General features: G+C 44.0%; 2 protein-coding genes across 3 annotated transcripts in view; one reads left to right on the forward strand and one right to left on the reverse strand.

Annotated features, from left to right (window-relative positions):
* dhrs7cb (dehydrogenase/reductase (SDR family) member 7Cb) overlaps positions 1–11894 on the reverse strand; it is a 36977-nt gene extending 25083 nt beyond the window's left edge. The window contains exon 1 of one of the 2 annotated variants that reach the window (XM_080209082.1): positions 11675–11894. The gene's annotated coding sequence lies outside the window, so the exon portion shown is untranslated. Of the gene's footprint in view, positions 1–6777; positions 6867–11674 lie in introns of those variants that run through there. The other variant, XM_080209083.1, reaches the window with a different exon arrangement.
* A 5752-nt stretch (positions 11895–17646) lies between these two features.
* The window catches only part of LOC145356394 (splicing factor U2AF 65 kDa subunit-like), a 45458-nt gene continuing 44525 nt past the window's right edge, over positions 17647–18579 (forward strand). The window contains exon 1 of the mRNA XM_080209084.1: positions 17647–17871. Within this exon, the coding sequence (XP_080065210.1) occupies positions 17823–17871 (49 nt within the window). The 5' untranslated portion in view covers positions 17647–17822. The remainder of the gene's footprint in view (positions 17872–18579) is intronic.

Raw genomic sequence — 18579 nt, forward strand, 5'->3', positions numbered from 1 at the left:
GGTGAGGGGAAAGGCTGGCACGTTTAGGGATCCCTGGCTGACAAGGGACATTGAGGCTCTGGTCAGGAAAAAGAAGGAAGCATACATCTGGGATAAGTAAATCTCTTGATGACTATAAAAAGTTGTAAGAATACACTTAAAAGTGAAATCAGGTGGGCAAAAAGAGGGTATGAGGTGGAAGTGGCATGTAAGGTTAAAGAAAATCCCAAGACATTCTACAGCTATATTAAGAGTATAAGGGTGGCTGGTGAAAAAAACAAGACCTTTACAGATCAGCATGGCCACCTGTGTATGGAGCCACAGGAGATTGGTGAGATTTTTAATGAATGTTTCTCCTCCGAGTTCACAGCAACGAATACTATGGGTGCTAAAGATATACAGGAAACAAGTCTTGATGTCTTGGGCCACATGCATTTTATTAGGGAGAAGGTACCTGCAGCCTAAAGAACATTAAGGAAGATAAACCCCCTGGGCGTGATCAAGTGCACCCTTGGATCTTGTGGGAGGCTAGGGAAGAAATTGCAGGGGCCTTTGCTTCATGTCTTTCCACTGGTGAAGTTCCGGAAGACTGAAGGTGGCTAATGTTGTTCCATTATTTAAGAAAGGTAGCAAAGACAAGCCAGGGGATTACAGGCCAGTGAGCCTGACGTCAATGGTGGGTAAGTTACTGGAGGGAATTCTGTGGGACAGAATCTACCAACATTTGGATAGTTACGGTCTGATTAGGGATAGTCAGCATAGCTTTGTGCGTGGGAGGTCATGTCTGATGAATCTTTTAGAGTTTTTTGAAGGGGTAACCAAGAGGATGAATGAAGATAAGACAGTAGGTGTTATTTATCTGGACTTTAGCAAGGCTTTTGACAAGGTCCCGTATGACAGGTTAGTCTGGAAGGTTAGGTCACATGGGACCCAGGGAGAGCTAGCTAATTGGATTCAAAATTGGCTGGATGGTAGGAAACAGAAGGTAATGGTTGAAAGTTGTTTCTCAGATTGGAGGCCTGTGGCTACTCAGGGGTCAGTGTTGGGACCCTTGTTATTCATTATTTATATAAATGATTTGGATGTGAGTATACAAGGCATGGGTTAGTAAGTTTGCAGATGATATTACATTAGGAGCTATCATTGATATCATTGATAAACTGGAAAGAGTGCAAAGAAGATTTACGAGGATGTTGCCAGGACTAGTGGGCCTGAGTTATAGGGAACAATTGGCCATGCTAGGGCTTTATTCCTTGGAACATAGGAGAATGAAGGGTGACTTTATTAAGGTGTATAAAATCATAAAGGGCATAGATAAGATGAACACACATAGTCTTCTTTCCAGGGTAGGGGAAGTGAAAACTAGAGGGCATGGTTTAAGGTGTAAAGGGAAAGATTTAAAAAGAACCTATGGGGCATCTTCGTAACGCAAAAGGTGATGCATAAATGGAATGAGCTGCCAGAAAAAGTGGTTAAGGCACGTTCAACAGCAACATTTAAAGAGCATTTGGATAAGCACATGGATGGGAAAGGATCAGAGGGATATGGGCCAAATGAAGGCAATTGGGAGGGCACCATGGTTGGCATGGACCGATTGGGCTGAAGGGCCTGTTTCTGTGCTATATTCTCTATTACTCTATGACTTTATATGGAAATCACTGACAAAGCTGGCGTTAGTGGTGAGAAGATGGTGGTGAGCTTTCTACTTGTATCTCAATGTATAGGTACTCCCACAGTAAAGGATGGGGCATTCTGGTTATTTGACCCAGCAACAGTTACAAGTTCAGAGCAGGACCAGCTTGACTCCAACCATTCTTCCTCCACCTGTCCCCCTCAGCTGTAAGTGTCCCAACCTCCAAACCAGTGATATACCTAAAAATCATTGTTTAGTGAGGGGGAAGTCGCAGTGGTGGTCTTCCTTTGTGTCTGCTGCCCTTGTTCTTCAAAGTATTAGAGTTCACTGGTTTGGAAGATGCTTTCAAAGGAGCCTTCAAGTTTTTTATTATTCATTCTGGGCGTCACTTGCCCATCTCTAACTGCGCTTGAATTGATTGACTAGCTTGGCTATTTCAAAGGAATTAAAGCGTCAGGTCTGTTGTCACATGTAGGCCAGATCAATAATTGCTATTTTATTGAGAACAGCTAACAATATGATTGGGCATCCAAATAACTACAGATGGACCAGATGGGTGTTTATGACAATCAACAATGTCATGGTTATCATAGACATTTTTAATTCCAGATTTTCTTTTTATTGAGTTCATTGCCACCATCTGCCATGGTTGGATTGGAACCCAGGTCCCCAGTTGTTAGTCCAGTGACAATACCACAATGCCACAGTCTCCCCCAGCTATTGTTGCAATGCATTGCGTAGACAGTGCACACTACTGCTATAGTGCTTCTGTGGTGTAGGGAGTGAATGTATAAGGCAGCGACTGCTCATCACACCCCATCCCCTACACCCTGTGACCTGCAGCCCTGTAACCCCATGACACAGGCAGCAGAAAAACATAGTAGCAAACTTCAAGATTGCCCACACCAGCCATGACCCCAACCCTGTAACCCCAGGCTGCCTTCCTCTACACCGCCCCCCCCCACTCCAATCCCCTCTCCCCACCCAAACACCCACAAATTCCCTCCCACCCTCTGGAGCTAGCCAGCAGATTCTGCCTCCTTGGATTCCCTAGTACTAGGTGGAGACAGTGGTCCTCACCTCCTTCCTCCCTCTCAGAGACCATGGTGCCTGGTTGCCATTTTTAAAAACCAGTATAATTTGGGCCCACACAATGTCACGCCTGGTGGGTGGGAAGATTCAACGGGGCTGAGATGTGACATTAACCACACTAAGTATATTGTATTGCATTCAAAATGATGTAAATCAGGTTTGTGCCCTTCCTGGTCATGAACCTGATCACATCATTGGGGACAGCCCAGGAGAATCGCATTCCAAAACCTCTCTGGCACAAATCCAGTTTTGGCCTCTCACCAACAGGCCTGCTAAAGCCTGCCCAATGTGTCTAAATTGCCTTGAAGCTTCTTTGCTTCCTCTTCACTACTCACAATTCCACCCACTTTTGCGTCATCAGCAAAATTAGAAGTGTTACATTTGATTCCCTCATCCAAATCATTGATAAAGATTGCGAATAGTTGGGGCCCAAGTACTGATCCCTGTGGTACCTGACTAGTCATTGCCTTCCACTCCAAAAAAAGAACCCATTTATTCCTACTTTCTGTTTCCTTTCTACTAACCAATTCTCAATCCATGCCGATATATTTGCTGCAATCCCAAACACTTTAATTTTGTATACTAACCTCTTATATGGGACTTTATCAAAGGCTTTCTGAAAATCCAAATATGCCACATTCGCTGGTTCTCCCTTATCTATTATAGTTACGTCCTCAAAAAACTTCAATAGGTTTATTGTGATTTCCCTTTCATAGGTCCATGTTGACTTTGTCTAATCTTGTTGATATTTTCTAAGTGACATTTTATTGCATCCCTTATAATAGACTAGCATTTTCCCTACTACTGATGTTAGCCAAACCAGTGTATAATTCCGTTTCCTCCCTCCCTCCTTTTTTAAATGACTGGGTTACATTTGCCACTCTCGAATCTGCTGGGACTGTTCCAGAATTTAGTGAACTTTGGAAGATGACAACCAAGCATTTATTATTTCCATAGCCACCTCCTTCACCTCCTTTAGTATTCTAGGATGCAGATTATCAAGCCCTCTGAATTTATCAACTTTCAGTCCCATTACTTTCTCTAACACCTTTTTTTTTAACAAAAAATAATTTCCTTCAACCCCTCTTTTTCACTAGACCCTTGCTTTCCTAGCATTTCTGGGAAGTTACTTGTGTCTTCTTCTATCAACCCTTCCATCTTACACGGAGCCCATTATCCCAGAATCAGTGCCAATACCTCAGGAACCGTCAGTGCTCCCCGCTACACCATCTCTCCAGTCACACACTCATCCAGTCTGTTCTGTTCCTGATCTCACTAATATACAGCATTGGAAGTAATCCTGAGCTTTGAGATTGTGCTTTTTAATGTATTTCCTAGTTTGTATTCTACTTGCAGAATCTCATCACTCTATTTACTGATGTTGTTGACACCAACTTGGACCATGACCTCTGACAGTTCACCTTCTCCCTTCAGAATGTCCTGCAGTCTCTCAGTGACATCCTTGGCCCTGACATCAGGAGGCAACATACCATCCTTGTTTCATGTCTATCTGTTCTCCTCACAATACCTCCTTACCCTATCACTAATTCTCTCCTCAATCCAAATGGGCTACAGTAGTTCAAGAAGATGGTTTAGCACCACTTTCTCAAGGGCAATTAGGGATGGGCAACAAATACTGGCCTTGCCTCTGACACACAAAAAGGAAAGAATCTTTTTTTTAAAATCAGCAATGGTACTGCTGCTGAGTGATAAAGAGACATGTTAGTTTCTCTCTTGTTGGAGATGGTCATTGCCTGGCACACAATACGAATTTTACTTGCCACTTCTCTGTTCAGGTCTTGTCTATTCAGGCCTTGCTGCATATACATCTGAGGAGTCACAAATGGTACTGGACATTGTGTAATTATCAGCAAACATCCCCACCTCTCATCTTTTAATGAAAAGAATTGTTGAAACAATTGAAGATGATTGAGCCTAGGACGCCATCCTGAGGAACTCCTGCAATGATATCTTGGGACTGAGGTGATTAACTTCCAACACCATGCCCATCCTTCACTGTGATAAGTATGACTCTAACCTCGATCTTCTTTAATGCTACATTCTGTCAAATGCTGCCTTGTAGAACAGTTAAACTCATGTTATCTTAGTGTTCAGCTCTTTGGGCCATTTTTGAAGTCGGGTGCCCTGGTGGAACTCAATGCTTATCAGTTATTGTTGAGTGAATAGGTAGTGCTGTGGGAACATATTCCATCATTTTGTTGTTGATTCAGAGTAGACTAAGGGAGCGATAGTTGGCTGGATTGGATTGTCCTACATGATGTTCTCTCACCCATGTTTGAACTGATGAGATGAGACTTCATGGTGTCCAGAGTCAATGTTGAGGACTCCCAGGCCCATACCCTCCCAACTGTTCACAACTTGACAATCAGATCTGGTGAAAATATAGCAATGAACACTGCAAACACAGTGATTAGCACTGTTAAAATGGAGCAATATAACGAATAAAGTACTACAAATGCAATAATTGTTACAACAGAAAATAACAAAACTTAGTGATCTTTCGTTAAAACAACAGGGATTAGTGCTACTGGAATGTTGGTCAGTACAAGAAACACCATGGAGCTAACAAACTGGCACTGGGCGGCACGGTGGTTACAGCGCCAGCAACCCAAGTTCAATTCCCGGCCTGGGAAACTGTCTGTGTGGAGTCTGCACACTCTCCCCATGTCTGCATGGGTTTCCTCCAAGTGCTTTGGTTTCCTCCCACAGTCAGAAAGACGTGTTGGTGAGACACACTGGCCATGCTAGATTCTCCCTCAGTGTACCTGAACAGGCATTAGAGTATGGCAACTTGGGGATTTTCACAGTAACTTCATTGCAGTGTTAATGCAAGTCTACTTGTGACTAACAAATAAAACAAATCTGAAATTTTCACATTTATCCAGAATTTTTCAGATAAAATTAATTGCATTGAAGATGCTAATGCTGTACATACCTGAGAGACAGGTATTAAAATTGTTTTCTTCACCAGCTTATTGACACCCACACTACTCAAAACCATGGAATTTGTTAACTCTCTCAGTTTCTTCTCCTTACTTCACCCTGCTTCATCCACACAGGCAGCTGAATCCTGAACAAAGGCCTGGTCCTATCCCATTCCTTAGTGACACATTTTGAAAAGGAGCCTTGAATAGATATCAGTCCCCTAATTTGCACAATCAAGGGGCCTGATGCTCACTTTCTGCATCCTCTAAGAATGCCTAAAAATGTACCCCACAAATTTAGCACTGGGACCATTGACCACGTCAATTAGTTTTTTTTATTCATTCATGGGATATGGGCATTGCTGGCAAGGCCAGAATTTGTTGTCCATCCGTAATTGCTCTTGAACTGAGCGACTTACTAGGTTATTGCAAAGGCAGTGAAGAATCATCCACATTGTTGTGGGTCTGGTGTCACATGTAGCCAGACCAGGTAAGGGCGGCAGATTTCCTTGGGAATCAGATGGTTTTTATGACAATCAATGACTTCACAGTCACTATTATTGAGACTAGCTTTCAATTCCAGAATTTAAACTCCACCAGCTAACTTGAACCATATCCCCAGAGCATTAGTCCAAGCCTCTCGTTTACGAACTAAGTGGTATTACCACCACATCACCATCTGCCCAAAGTGTAGGCATTCCCACTGCTAACTTAATAAACTTTAACTTTCACATTACTTGCCATTATATCCTGATTTACTTTGACTTCTCTTTTGATTTTTTTCATCTTTAATAATGTCCTGAACTACAATTTTGCCCCTCAACATACGTTTCTCAGTTTAAAAATACAAAATATTTCAGCAAAGACAGTCTGTGAATTGCAAGTGATTTTTCACTTCTTAGAACCACATAATCATAGAATCCCTACAGTACAGAAAGAGGCCAACCGGCCTACCGAGTTTGCACCGAGTCTCCAAAAGAGCATCCCTCCCAGATTCATCCCTCTGCCAAATCTCTGCAATCCTGTGCATTCACCATGGGCAATCCACCTAATCTGCACATCTTTGGGTTGTAGGAAGAAACCCATGCAGACGCAAGGAGAACATGCAAACACCACACAGACAGTCACCCTAGGCTGGGAATTGAACTTGGGTCTCTGGCGCTGTGAGGTAGCGGTGCTAATTATTGTGTCGCCCACACGGATCGAGAAAATATTTCTTCACACAGTACATCCTAAGGAACCAAAGGAGGGAGAAGGAAAGTATACAGTAAATGATAGATCCCTTTGATATATTAGTATACAGAGGGATCTAGGCGTGCAGATCCACAGTTCTCTGAAGGTGGCAGCTCAGGCGGACAAGGTGGTTAAGAAGATATGTGGCGTGCTGGCCTTCATCGGTCGGGGCATTGAGTATAGGAATTGAACCATCATGTTGCAGCTGTGTAAGACTTTGACTAGGCTACATTTGGAGTATTGTGTACACTTCTGTTTGCCACAGAACTGGAAGGATATTGATGCATTGGAAAGGGTGCAGAAGAGATTTACCAGAATGTTGCCTGGTTTGGAGGACATGGACTATGAAGAAAGGTTGAACAAACTTGGATTGTTTTCATTAGAGTGCGAAGGATGAGGTGGGGGCCTGATAGAGATTTATAAAATTATAGCAGGCTTGGATAGAGTGGATAGTCAGAGTCTTTTTCCCAGGATAGAAGGGTCAATTGCTCAGAGGCATAGGTTGAAAGTAAGAGGTGGAAAGTTTCAAAGAGATTGAAGGGAAACATTTTTCACACAGTCTGTGATGAATGCCTGGCATGCGCTGCCGCAGGAGATGGTGGAAACAGATTCTATAACAATGTTAAAGCGGCATCTGGATAGATTCATGAATAGGCAGGAAATAGAGGGAATCAAGAAACTATTAGATTAGAGAGGCATCTGTGTCAACACATTTGATTTGATTTATTATTGTCACATTTATTAATATACAGTGAAAAGTATTGTTTCTTGCGTGCTATACAGACAAAACATACCGTTCATAGAGAAGGAAACGAGGGCAGAATGTAGTGTTACATAGCTAGGGTGTAGAGAAAGATCAACTTAATGCAAGGTAGGTCCTTTCAAAAGTCTGACAGCAGCTGTTTTTGAGTTGGTTGACCTCAGACTTTTGTATCTTTTTCCCAATGGGAGGTGGAAGAGAGAATGTCCGGAGTGTGTGGTATCCTTAATTATGCTGGCTGCTTTTCCGAGGTAGTGGTAAGTGTAGACAATGGATGGGAGGCTGGTTTGCACGATCGATTGAGCGACATCCACGACCTTTTGTAGTTCCTTGCGGTCTTGGGCAGAGTAGGAGCCATACCAAGCTGTGATACAACCAGAAAGAATGCTTTCTATGGTGCATCTGTACAAGTTGGTGAAAGTCATAGCTGACATGCCAGATTTCCTTAGTCTTCTGAGAAAATAGAGCTGTTGGTTGGCTTTCTTAACTATAGTGCTGGGGAGTGCCGGGGGGTGCGGGGGTGCAGGCAGGCAGGAGAAGTTGTTGGTGAACTGGATACCTAAAAAATTAAAGCTCTTGACCCTTTCTACTTCGTCCCCATTGGTGTAGGCAAAGACATGCTCTCCTTTATGCTTCCGGAAGTTGATGACAATCTCCTTCGTTTTGTTGACGTTGAGGGAGCAATTATTGTTGCTGCTCCAGTTCACTAGACTTGGTGGGCCGAAGGGCCTGTTCCTGTGCTGTACTGTTCTTTGCTCTTTGGAGGAACATTCAACTTGGTCTATAATCTATAGGTTCTTACAGGGGAATTTATAATTTCATAATGAAACAACTGGATTACATTTTCATAGACTGTCACTTGACGTCACATTTCACTCAGGTTCCAACATGAGAATAATGAATGTAGGGTAAGAAAATGTAAGCACAAACAGCTACGTGGACCTGTTCCAAGAAAAGGCTACCCAACAAAAAAAAACTGGATTTTAAAATCAGGGCTCCCTTTCAGGATTCTCTTTGTTAATAAACACTGAGCATCTGAATTTATGCCCAAGCTCTCAAGTCAGGGTATGGGGGTTTCAAAATTACTGGAGTAAAATCAACAACAACTTGCATTTATATAGCAAGAAGCAGATGGAATTTGACACTGAACCAAGGGAGGCAAGTGACCACAAGCTTGATTGGGGAAGTTGGTTGTAAGGAAGAAAAAGAGTTGGTGAATTACAGACAATTATGGACAAAATTTGGAGCTCTTGTGATGCAATGGGTAGCGTTCTATGTTCTATAGGCCGATTAGTTCCTGCTTCTGAGCTGGAAGCTTTGGGTTCGAGTCCCATTCCAGGGCTTGGAGACCATGGAAGATGCATTCATAAAGCTGCCAAACAGATTGAGAGCATCAATCTGTAATTCCTTCTTACATGCCGATGGCGAGTGATAAAAGTGGGAGAGACACATGGTCAGCCACACTTGATGTGGAGTGGCTTCCTCAAATTGTAAGCCCTTGGTGACAGTCTACAACCAGTTCTGGGAATTACTAGCTATGGAAAAAGATGAAAGTCTGCCTTAGTGCACCATTATGTGTGGGAAGAGGATTGGAATCGGATGGACAAAATTCCAGAGGACAGACAGGAGAAGGAATGGAGATGCACAACAGGTTGAAGTTAGAGGAATGCAAGTTCCTGGAGGATTATAGGACTGCAGAACGTTATACAGGCAAATGTGAGCAGGGCCATGGAGGGATTTGAACATGAGAATGAGAATTTTAAAATCAAGGCATTGGTGAACCAGCCTAGGTAGGAAAGCAAAGGATAATGGGACTTGATACAAGGCTTGGATACATTCAAGTTTATAGTGGATGAATGCTAGGAAATCAGCCAAGAGATTATTGGAGCAGTATCGTCAGCAGTTGGTTGAGCCAAGGGCAATATTATGGCAGTGGAAATAAGGGCACTTGGTTTTAATGAGCCTTACACACATAATCTGTCTTCTTACGCAGTCCCTCAGCATCGAGGGTGACTTGCTTCCATTCTAGTTTGATGGATTCTGAGATGTTTGATAAATCTAACATATGATTTGCAGACTCTGACACATGTAGGGCAGGTGGTATTTGAAGGGTCAAATGGATGAGTTGTTTGGAGATTTGAGTGCTCTTTCTGATGCGTCGACTTTGTCTCTGCATGTTCCCACTAAAACCTCTTGATGTATTCGGTACTTTCCTGACGAACATTCTCCAGTTTGTTTGGTCACAAGCCAGGGCCACCCATGAGCCAGTGGGTAGGTTTGATCTCCTCAGGAATGCTTTGAGAACATCCCTAAAATGTTTCCCTTGAGAGTCCCTTGCCATAACCGAGTTGAACAATTGGTTTAGGAATCTGCTGTCTGTGTTATGATCCTGGACGAGATACCCAAGTTACTGGTACAGTCCAGTGTAAATACCAGTACAGAAAGATTGCACCTGTGGCAACAGTAGCCCATTTAAGTCAAACCAACGCCGCTTCACTGATGATTAAATGGGGATTAAATAGGTGCACAGATTGTAGAGTTATGCTCTGTGAGGTTATTAGAGATTTTTTTGTATTACCAGCTGTTCTCAATTAAAAAAGAATAAGGATTTGTAGTTAAATAGCACATCATCCAGAATCATCTGATTGTGATGAGTTACTTAGCAATGCAGTGACTGCTGCATGTAGTTCCAGAAGGCAACCATTTTGCATACATCAAGAATCACAAAGAAAATGACTATTTAATTTGTGTTGGTTGAGAGAAGAAGCTACAAAACAATGCCACGGGATCTTTAATGGGGACCTATTTTTTTTTAAACTTTATTCCAATCCAATCAAGTCAAATTAAACCCAATTCAGAGTCCCAACAAGTTGGGACATTCCCGATCCAAGCTGACAAGACAGGGCTCTCACCTCCTGTCTTGGGCTTGATCTACATGATCCAAGCTGATTGGAGTAGGTGTAGCTCCTCCTCCAGGGCTTGATCTTATTTGCATCTTAGCCAAAAGGCCGAGATGCCACTTTAAAAAATTGCTTCAAATGAAGCTGAAATGTAACCTAATGACTTCAACCAAGTGCAGCATGTCGATACTACACTTGATCTTAGCCAAAAGGCCGAGGGGACCTATGTTTAATATCCAGAGGACTGTACATTCAACAATGCAAAACTCCTTTAATCCTGCAAAGAGTCTCAACTTAGAGAACTGAACTTCTAAGTGAGCCTGAAACCCAAAACTTGCAAAGAATGATATAATTAAACAGAGATTTTGGAATGTGTGGAGGCCTTGGCTTGCAATTCCAAATTTTTAAAAAACTGAAGTTAAATTTCACCATCGGTCATGGCAGGATTTGAACTCAAGCCCTCAGAGGATTACCATAAGTTTCTGAGTTACTAATCTAGTGACAATACCACACACCACAATCACTCTTTTTATTGCTTTTTTTTAAAGCTGAAGTCAAATTTCACCATCTGCCATGTGGGATTTCAGATCCCCACAGGATTACCCAGGTTTACTAGTCTAGTGACAGTACCAACACAGCACCAGCTCCCTTCTTATTGCTGCTTGCAGCAACTCACTGATCACAAGTTAGCTAGCTATTTTCCTTACAATGCAAAAGCAACTCTATACTTCAAAAGCACTAAATAATTGGGACATCATGAGGTTGAGTAAAGTGCTACGTAAATGCAAGAATATTCTTTCTTTATCAGAGTTATCCTGTGCTAGATAAATGTGTTACATAGCAATGATTTTAGAGTTTGGTTATCTGTAACATGCCCCTGTTCTGCTTCACTGGCTAAACAAGTGTCCAGTTGCAATTTTTAAGTCTGATATGTATATTTAATCCCTCTAATCTCTGTCAAATAGTCGATCATTTTTCCCTAAACTATAAAGAGATTTTTCTTAGAAAACAGCAGAACAATTCCTTATGTCATTTTTGAATTAGAACTATTTTGAATCTAATCAAATCATTCATCAGACCTACAAGTATACAGTATGTTTTAAAACCACTTTGAATTGAGAGATTCACTTACAGTTAAAGCTGATCCAAGTGTAAAAAAAGATAATCAGAGGGCTTTGTATGTTGTTCCAGACCAAGCTAATAATCCCAAGTGTGTCAGCTAAAAACCTTTGTCTGTCCACATTCAAAGCTTCATCCTTCACACCTTCTGGTGAGCCGCGCACCAAATGAGTTCTCAGAAAGTGTTTTAATAGCTAAAAGCTGAGCCAGTCATTTCAACACAGCTGGGTTGAATCCTTTCCCAAATACCACCCTTGGTTTCTCCCTCTCTGAGTGTCATGTGATCCAACTAATGTCATTCTAATAATATCCAAGCCAGAAACAGCTACATGTTACTAATGAACATGCAAGCCTCTGTACAGTATATCAGCTACATGACCCAACAACGGTTTACTGCTTCCCCTTTTCCAAGCAGTCTCAGAGTAAAGAACTTCTTGCTTCATAGAACAAAATATCTAAAATGATCTGATTCTTCCAATTGGTCAGCATAAGGCACTGAGGTGGAGACATTCCCGAAAGATGGAAGACAAGGAATTACAGAATTGAATGATACAGCACAGAAAATGGTCATATGGCCCATTGTGCCTGCATGGGTTATTTGGTAGAACTTTCCAATTAATCCCACAACCCCTACACTTCCCCAGAATCAGTCATTCTTTACTCTTCATGTTTTTAATCAGTTCTCTATTGAATGGTACCTCTGACTCTACTCCCAACTGCTTTTTCAGGCAGTGCATTCCAGACTATACTAACTCACCGTGTAAAAAAAAGTTCCCACATTTTGCCTCTAGCTCTTTTCCTATCACTTTAACTCTGTGTCCTCTGGCTGTCAACCCGGGGTAACAGTTCCTCATTCACTCTTTCAAAACCATTCATGATGTTGGATAACTTGGTCAAATCTCCTCCTAAAATTTCTCTGTTCTAAGGAAAATGAGTCAGCCTCCCTGGTCTCTGCACATAACTGAAGTCGCTCATCCTTATTTCACCGCACCAGTAAAACTCTTCTGCACCCTCTCCAAAGTTTTGACATCCGTCCAAAAGGGTGTTATCCGCAATACTCCAGCTGATACTCAAGATAAAAGTGGAAACTTTGATCACATGCAGTTTCCTTCAGTCTCAGGCAAAGCCAAGGGTTTGTTGTCTGTCCAGGATACCGTGCTGGGCCGAGCTGTCCAAAGTTTGTAAATGTTCAGCGTAATTTTCTTGCTTTTGTACTCTATTCCTCTGTTAATAACCCAAGGGTCCTTTTTGCATGTTTAATAACCTTCTCGTCTTGTCCTGCAATCTTAAAAATTTATATAAATACAACTCCAGGACTTTCGATTCCTGCACCACCCATAAAATTATAACATTTGGTAAAGGTCACACGATGTGAATGGAGTAAGACATGATCATAGACAGCTCCCACAATTTCTGTGATCTATCCCTATAAAAATTACTGGTATTGGGTTAAAGATTCAGCTTTTTGAATATCAGTGTTTTGGGGTTTATTCCGATGCTCAACATACCTTAGAAATACCTAAACCAAGAGGCAAACACTATCAGAATGAAATAGGGCCTGATGTTTTATCAACCACAGAGTCTGATACTAATTTAAAGATGGGTGTGGAACAGGGGGAGCTTTGACATACCACTGGTAGTGGATCGGGCACATCGCTCTTCAGCATTACATCTACAACATGGCGACTTCCCAAGACCAACAATACTGAGATTGGAGCTTCAGACCGGGTCCAGTCCCGGTCCCAGATAGGGATCTAGACCAGGATCAAAATGGGAGTTCAGGCTCAGACTTAGAGCATTGAGACTGGGAGATCCAGGCCCAAAGTGTCAAGACGGGATCCAGGTGGTGTGAGGCTGAGACTGGAACAGAGGTTGGATTTGATTTTCGATTTGATTTGATTTGTCACATGTATTAACATACAGTGAAAAGTATTGTTTCTTGCATGCTATACAGACAAAGGATACCATATATAAAGGAGTACAGAATGTAGTGTTACAGTCATAGCTAGGCTGTACTGAAGAATCAACCTAATGCAAAGTAGGTCCATTCAAAAGTCTGACGACAGCAAGGAAGAAGCTGTTCTTGAGACGGGAGGGAGGGAATGAAAGATTTGAGTTTGGAGGAAGGGATGGAGTGAGGAGGATAGACAGTTGCAGGATGGGAGTAAGATTGGAGGGGATGTAGGGAGATGAAGGGAGGAAGGATTTATTCCCAAGTTCATTCCCAGGGAGGAAGGATAGAGAGTTGGGAGGGTGGGGATTTGAGATGGTGGAGAGAAAGATTTCCCTGGTTCAGTCTCAGTCTAAGAGTTAATATAGGATTGAACCTAAGGGTTGGACCTGGGGGAGGTGGACGTAGTGGGGAGAGGGTAGACCTTTGAGGGGGAGGGACTGGGGGGGTGGGGGTGGACCTCAGAAGTGAGGGGGTGTGGACCTGGGAGGGGTGTCAACCTGGCAGGGGGTTGGGGGGGTGGTAGGAACCTGGAAAGGGGGAACAGACCTGGGGGAGAGAAATGGTGGACCGTCGGGGGGGGCGCGTGTGGAGACCTGGGGAAGCTGGACCTTGGAGAGGGGGGGGCAGGGGGTGATGAATCTGGGGAGATGAACAGCATCGACTGAACTAAAACAAATCAGAAAACTGAAAAGTGACATCACGGGAAAGCGGTGAGCTCATTGGCTGACAAGGAATCTACAGAGGTTAATCGCAAATAGTAGTAAACAGGTGAATGAAGCATCAGTGCTGAGGGACAGGTTAGAACATGTGGCCCAAATAAAAGCTCTACATACAAATGCACAAAGTTAAAGAATAAATTAAACTAAATGAGCCCACTCCACCATTTGATCCTCATCCCATAAGCTCCTCATCCCATTTTCCTGTCTTCCCCCCCATAACCTTTCAACCCATTACCAATTAAAAATCCATTTAACTTCTTAAATTTACTCACTGTCCCAACATTCACTGCACTTTGGGGTAGTAAATTCCACCGATTCACAACCCTCTGGGAGAAGTAGTTTCTCCTCAATTCTGTTTTAAATTTGCTACCCCTTATCGTAAGACTATGACCTCTTGTCCTAGAATGTCCCATGAGCAGAAGCATCCACTCCAAGTCTACTTTATCCATACCTTTCATCATCTTGGAATACCTCAATTTGATCTCCCCTCATTCTTCTAAATTCTAGAGAGTATTGGACTAAACTGTTCAATTTCTCTTTACATGACAAACCCCTCATCTCTGGAATCAATCTAGTGAACCTCCTCTGAACTGCCTCCAATGCCACCACATCCTTCCTCAAATATAGGGATCAAAACTGCACAATGCTCCAGGGTGCAGCCTCACCAATGCCTTGTATAGTTGCAGCAATACTTCCTTACCTTTATATTCTATTCCTTTTATTCCATTTAGTTACAAAGTAACTGCTCTACTTCAGTCATGGCAAGATACTCCCAGGAGTACAGTGGAAATTCCTTAGCGATGTCCTCAAAGTATAACTGTTGATTGACGGGAGTCCCTGGCTTGTGACCAGCCAAAATATAGGTTTACTTGACAAGGCACTGAACACATCAAGATGTTGTTGGAATCATGCAAGTCGAGGTATCAGAGCACAAACTTCCAAATACCTCATCTGCCCGACCCTTCAGGACCATCTGCCCCGCATGCAGCAGAGATGGCAGACCACGCACTGATCAACCAAACGCAAGTAAATGGGACCAGTTCAATTTAGGAAATCTGGTCAATATGGGTGAATTGGGCTGAAGGGCCTGTTGCCGTACTGTATATCTCTGTGCCTCTCTATTTCAGAATTCATTGAACCAGAGCGGAATTAATTCATCCTCCATCCTTAGGGAATGGCTAAGAGAGAACAGATGAACTATGGAAATGCAAATTACTACAAACATGGGGGAAAATAAACAAATTTTAAAACTTTGCATCTTACTGGATGTAACTTGGAGGATTTAATTATTGCTATAAACCTATATATACACAAAACACGTGTGTGTGTGTAGGATGTGAGGGGATGAGGGGTTGAAGGTGGTGTGAATAGAGGATGCGAGAGGATGAGAGATTGAGGTTTTCCAAGTGGTGTGAGTGGCGAATGTGAGGGGATGAGGGTGTAAAGGGAGGAGGGTTTCCAGCTGCTGTAAATGGAGGGGATGAGGGTGGAGGGTAGAAGGGGATGAGGGTTTCCAGCTGCTGTGACTGGAGGATGTGAGGGGATGAGGGTGCGTATAAAGGGATGAGGATTTCATAAGAACATAAGAACATAAGAAATAGGAGCAGGAGTAGGCCATCTAGCCCTTCGAGCCTGCCCCGCCATTCAATAAGATCATGGCTGATCTGTTGTGGCTCAGTTCCACTTTCCCGCCCTCTCCCCATAACCCTTAATCCCCTCTCTTATCAAAAACCCATCAACCCGCTTCTTAAAAATATTTAGCGAGGCAGCCTCCACCACTTCAACGGGCAGAGAATTCCAGAGATTCACCACCCTTTGAGTGAAGAAGTTCCTCCTCAACTCCGTTCTAAACCGCCTCCCCTTTATCTTGAGGCTGTGCCCCCTAGTCCTACTGTCTTTTTTGAGCGGGAAGAGTCTCTCCACCTCTATCCTATCCATCCCATTCATCATCTTATACGTCTCAATGAGATCTCCCCTCATTCTTCTAAACTCTAGCGAGTACAAGCCTAGTTTATTCAGCCTCTCCTCATAGCTCAACCCCCTCAACTCCGGTATCAGCCTAGTAAACCTCCTCTGCACTCCCTCCAGGGCCAAAATATCCTTGCGCAGGTGCGGCGCCCAAAACTGCACACAGTACTCCAGCTGCGGCCTCACCAATGCCCTATACAGCTGCAGCAAGACCTCCCTACTTTTATATTCAATCCCCCTTGCTATGAAGGCCAGCATCCCATTCGCCTTCCTGACCACCTGCTGGTGTAAATGGAGGGGGTGAGGATGGAGGGTATAAAGGGATGAGGGCTTCCAGTTGCTGAAAATGGAGGGTGTGAGAGGATGACAGTGGAAAATATAAGAAGATGAGGCTTTCTAGCTGGTGTAAGTGAAGGGTGTGAGGAGATGAGGGTTTCCAGCTGGTGTAAGTGGAGGATGTGAGGAGATGAGGTGTAAGATGAAGGTGAAGGGTATAAGGGGATGAGGGTTTCCAACTGGTGTAAGTGGAGGGTGTGAGGGGATGAGAGTTTCCAGCTGGTGTAAATGGAGGACGTGAGGGATGAGGGTTTTCAGCTGGTGTAGATGGAAGGTGTGAGGGAATGAGGCGGAGGGTATAAGAGGATGTTTCCAGCTGGTGTAAATGGAGGATGTGAGGGAATGAGGGTTTCCAGCTGGTGTAAGCAATGTGAGGGGATGAGAGTTTCCAGCTGGTGTAAGTGGAGATCTGAGGGGATGAGAGTTTCCAGCTGGTGGAAGTGGAGGATGTGAGGGGATGAGAGTTTCCAGCTGGTGGAAGTGGAGGATGTGAGGGGATGAGGGTTTCCAGCCGGTGGAAGTGGAGGATGTGAGGGGATGAGGGTTTCCAGCCGGTGGAAGTGGAGGATGTGAGGGGATGAGGGTTTCCAGCCGGTGGAAGTGGAGGATGTGAGGGGATGAGGGTTTCCAGCTGGTGGAAGTGGAGGATGTGAGGGGATGAGGGTTTCCAGCTGGTGGAAGTGGAGGATGTGAGGGGATGAGGGTTTCCAGCTGGTGTAAGTGGAAGGCGTGAGGAGATGAGCGTGAAGGTATAAGGCGACGTTTCCAACTGGTATAAGTGGAAGATATGTGGAGATGAGGTGGAAGGTACAAGGGGATGATGGTGTGAGATCTCAGTGGCGGTTTGTCCCTCCGCGTGCGCCGTTCCAGCCGAAGTCCCGCCCTCGCGCTGCAGCCATTGGTCGGTCTGGGAGGTGGTGGGTCCGAGATGGGCGGGGATTGGCCGGACGGAGCCCGGGGTGGGTGGGGATTGGCCGGACGCGCTGTCAGTCAGAAGCCCAGTCGGGGAGATGCAAGCGCGAGGCGCTGGGTGAAGCGGCCATTGTGTGTGTGAGAGATCGAGTCGCGGCCTTGTCGGCCGCTCCTCAACACCGAATGAAGGCACCGTCGGGAAAACAATAAACACCTTTTTTTAAATTTCCGTTATTTCCTTTTTAAAAAGCGTTGAGATTAGACAGACACAAATGTCAGATTTTGACGAATTCGAGAAACAGTTGCACGAGAACCGGCAAGGTGAGTCGGCCTGCGGAAACAGGCTTCCGTTGGTTTGTTTTTTTTAAATCGGGTTCGGGCTGTCTGCATGTCGGAGTTTAATTAAAACTCGTGGCCCCGGCCGTCGAGACGGAGGGGGAGGGGAGAAAGGAGGGCACTGCGCATGCTCGGAGCCCGCACCTGTCCGGCGCCGCTGGCTGTGACCAAGAGAGAGTATTCGGCTCCTCCACCCGCCCCTTCCAATCTGCCCCGCCCTCCCGGCCTGCCCATTCATTTGGTTTCTTATCCTCTTCTTCCACCCGCCCCCAGTCTGGTTTTCCCCATTGTTGTAAATGTGTCTGACCTGTATCTCTGATCAGAAGAAGTGGACCTACAGTCTTGCTGGGAAATCTCAGCAGGTCTAACAGCTGTCAGACCTGCAAAGATTTTCCAGCATTTTCTGTTCTTCATTCAAATTCCAGCATCCACAGTATTTTGCCTAGACCTATAGTCTTGTCTCGCCATTCAGTTACAAGGCGCTGGAGTAGGCTATTTAGCTCCACAAGCCTGCTCCATGTCATAAGATTATGGCTGATCTGATAGTGATCTCAAATCTGCATCCTGCCTACCCTAAGTAGCTTATCACCCCACTTTCACAAGAATCTATTCCCCTCTACCTTAAAAATATTAAAAGATTCTTCTTTCACGTGACTTTTCAGGAAGAAAGTTCTGTATATCTGGAATCAAAGG

Source organism: Carcharhinus amblyrhynchos, chromosome 21 (genome assembly GCF_965287045.1).
Source record: "Carcharhinus amblyrhynchos chromosome 21, sCarAmb.v2.hapA, whole genome shotgun sequence".
Lineage (NCBI taxonomy): Eukaryota > Metazoa > Chordata > Chondrichthyes > Carcharhiniformes > Carcharhinidae > Carcharhinus > Carcharhinus amblyrhynchos.